The sequence below is a fragment of the Linepithema humile genome, chromosome 2 (genome assembly GCF_040581485.1).
Source record: "Linepithema humile isolate Giens D197 chromosome 2, Lhum_UNIL_v1.0, whole genome shotgun sequence".
NCBI classification, from domain to species: domain Eukaryota; kingdom Metazoa; phylum Arthropoda; class Insecta; order Hymenoptera; family Formicidae; genus Linepithema; species Linepithema humile.
The window spans coordinates 6,810,458-6,812,533 of record NC_090129.1 but is presented as its reverse complement, the minus strand read 5'-3'; the positions used below and the strand labels follow the sequence as shown (position 1 = coordinate 6,812,533).

General features: G+C 36.1%; 1 protein-coding gene across 1 annotated transcript; it reads left to right on the top strand.

The window, feature by feature from the left end:
- Nucleotides 1-113: 113 nt before the first annotated feature.
- LOC105678678 (protein C3orf33) lies at nucleotides 114-1,879 on the top strand. The gene is made up of 6 exons (XM_012378186.2): nucleotides 114-255; nucleotides 578-802; nucleotides 876-935; nucleotides 1,036-1,237; nucleotides 1,297-1,406; nucleotides 1,493-1,879. The coding sequence occupies exons 2-6, from the start codon at nucleotides 728-730 to the stop codon at nucleotides 1,748-1,750; spliced, it is 705 nt and encodes a 234-aa protein (XP_012233609.1). The 5' UTR covers nucleotides 114-255; nucleotides 578-727; the 3' UTR covers nucleotides 1,751-1,879.
- The last annotated feature ends 197 nt before the right edge of the window (nucleotides 1,880-2,076 follow it).

Here is a 2,076-nt window from a genome sequence, read left to right as displayed (position 1 = left end):
CGCGTGTCACGCGGACTCGACGGAATGAGTCTCCCGGAATGAGCTGACGTCGGCGCGCGGACTTGGCGCACGCTTATCCTCCTTGGCCGGCGCAGAATGGAAGAAGCAAGAAGCGCGCGTGCTGCGGACCGCGCTTTGCTCGCGCTTGTGAAGTCACGTCTTTTTTTACAATCAAATTTTCGACGTGAGACTGTGAGATAGTTAACATCTTGGTAATCGGAATAGTTTTTTTATCAGCTTTCCTATAAATCGAAGGTGATAATACTATATTGTCGAATTATATCGAATAATTAAATGTGCTAATTGCTTGTTATACACATTCTTCTCAGGTCTGTTCTTTTCGACTTTCTTATAATATTTATTTCTAATTATATATATACTTGTTTCATTTGGAGTACAAATTATGGAGCGTAGCCAAAAAGAACAGACTTCTAAGCTTGCATAACTGAAAAATTTGATTATTATGCAATCGATATTAAATTGCATAAGGTATGCAAATATTGCACTCAAAATTTTGATCTTTATACGTAAAAAAATGAAAGTTATTAATATTATACAATGACTATTATTCTTACAGCTTTTGTGTAAAATGTCCAATTTTATTAAACGCCGATAACGTATCGAACACGACAGTAAATGGTCGAATGACCTCGATCGGTGTGTACGAACATTTTCAAATTCGAGAAACACACAACGAACGACATTCTTGAACAGAATTCAATCAATTATGCCGCACGAAAAAGAGCCTACGATTTTCGAACGTTTCCAGGTTTATATGGAGAACGAAATGGGTCCGGGCAAGGTATAAAACTTTTCTAACCTCGTCATGTGATGTTTTATCAGTCACTTGCTAACCCATTCATTCGTTTTTCTAGCTGATTACCTATGGAATCGCTAGCGCCGGTTTATTCGTTGCTCTGTACAGAATCAGGCCTGTAAGTATGAACTGTCTGCAATTTGCTGTTATGTTATGCATGTTATGTAGACTGCTGTTATATAGACTGACATAGATTTCTCACACTGGTTGTTCCTTAGTTTGCGAGATTCACGAAACCGTCCGATGTGCCACTTCATTTCCTACAATCGCGAGTTCCACTTCAGGGCACAGTAATGCGCGTGGAACCGAGTGGTGGTGCTCTGCTGATGGTCGATCATCAGTCTTTACTGCCTTTTCCCCATTTTAATAGTAAGAACTATTTGCCTGTAAAGATCAGCGGCGTTGATGTTACGGGTAACGGTAAGTATTGGATGGATCATAGTTTCTAGCTGTTGTCGCAACACATCAATGTCTTCCAGGTTTAAGTTGGTTGCAGTCTATAGTCAATGGAAACTGTATAACATTAGTGCCCTTAGCCAGGGAAAAAGAGTATCTGGAGTGCATAGCCTCAATGCAGCAGAAAGATCAAGTGAGAGAAGCAATAACTATTTTTTCTTTATACGAATATATGTTGCATGCTTGTGTGGCGTGCTCATGTGTTATTTCTGTAAACAGGACACATTAAAAATTGGAGAGGAATTAATCAAGTTAGGTTTAGGTACAATACGCGAACCTCGGATAAAACTAAAGGATAAACACATTCTAGCATACAAAAGATCTCTAGCCAGCGCACAAAAGTGGGCAGCCCGCAGAAGAAACGGTTACTGGCATTTTGCCAAACAGCCAACAGTTCTATGGAAAACGCAAATGTTTATAATTAATAAAATGAAGTCGTTGTTACCTACTTATATAGTAAGACAGCTTGATCTCTAAATATGTTTTGCTTGTTTTCATAATTAAATTTATAGTGATATATTTTTATTATAGATATATTTTTAATAGTTAACATTTAATAAGATTATATACTTAGATTTTTTCTAATAAAGGTAATTATTTTAGTAATTTTCTATGTGTCTTATTAAGAATATTATGTAAATACTTAATTAAAAAGGACAAATGTGCGTTTATGGAGATTCTACATATACAAACATAATTTCTTATCTTGTGTTTCGAATACTTTAGACATGTCCTTTTAAACATGTCTTGTTTAATATAAATACGATAAGAGTAAAGATTTAAATATTTATACAAATGATAAG

Coding starts and splice junctions, on each gene's coding strand:
- LOC105678678 (XM_012378186.2), top strand. CDS start 728: ATGCCGCACGAAAAAGAGCCTACGATTTTCGAACGTTTCCAGGTTTAT. Junction 803..875: donor ACGAAATGGGTCCGGGCAAG/GTATAAAACTTT, acceptor TCGTTTTTCTAG/CTGATTACCTATGGAATCGC. Junction 1,407..1,492: donor CAATGCAGCAGAAAGATCAA/GTGAGAGAAGCA, acceptor TTCTGTAAACAG/GACACATTAAAAATTGGAGA.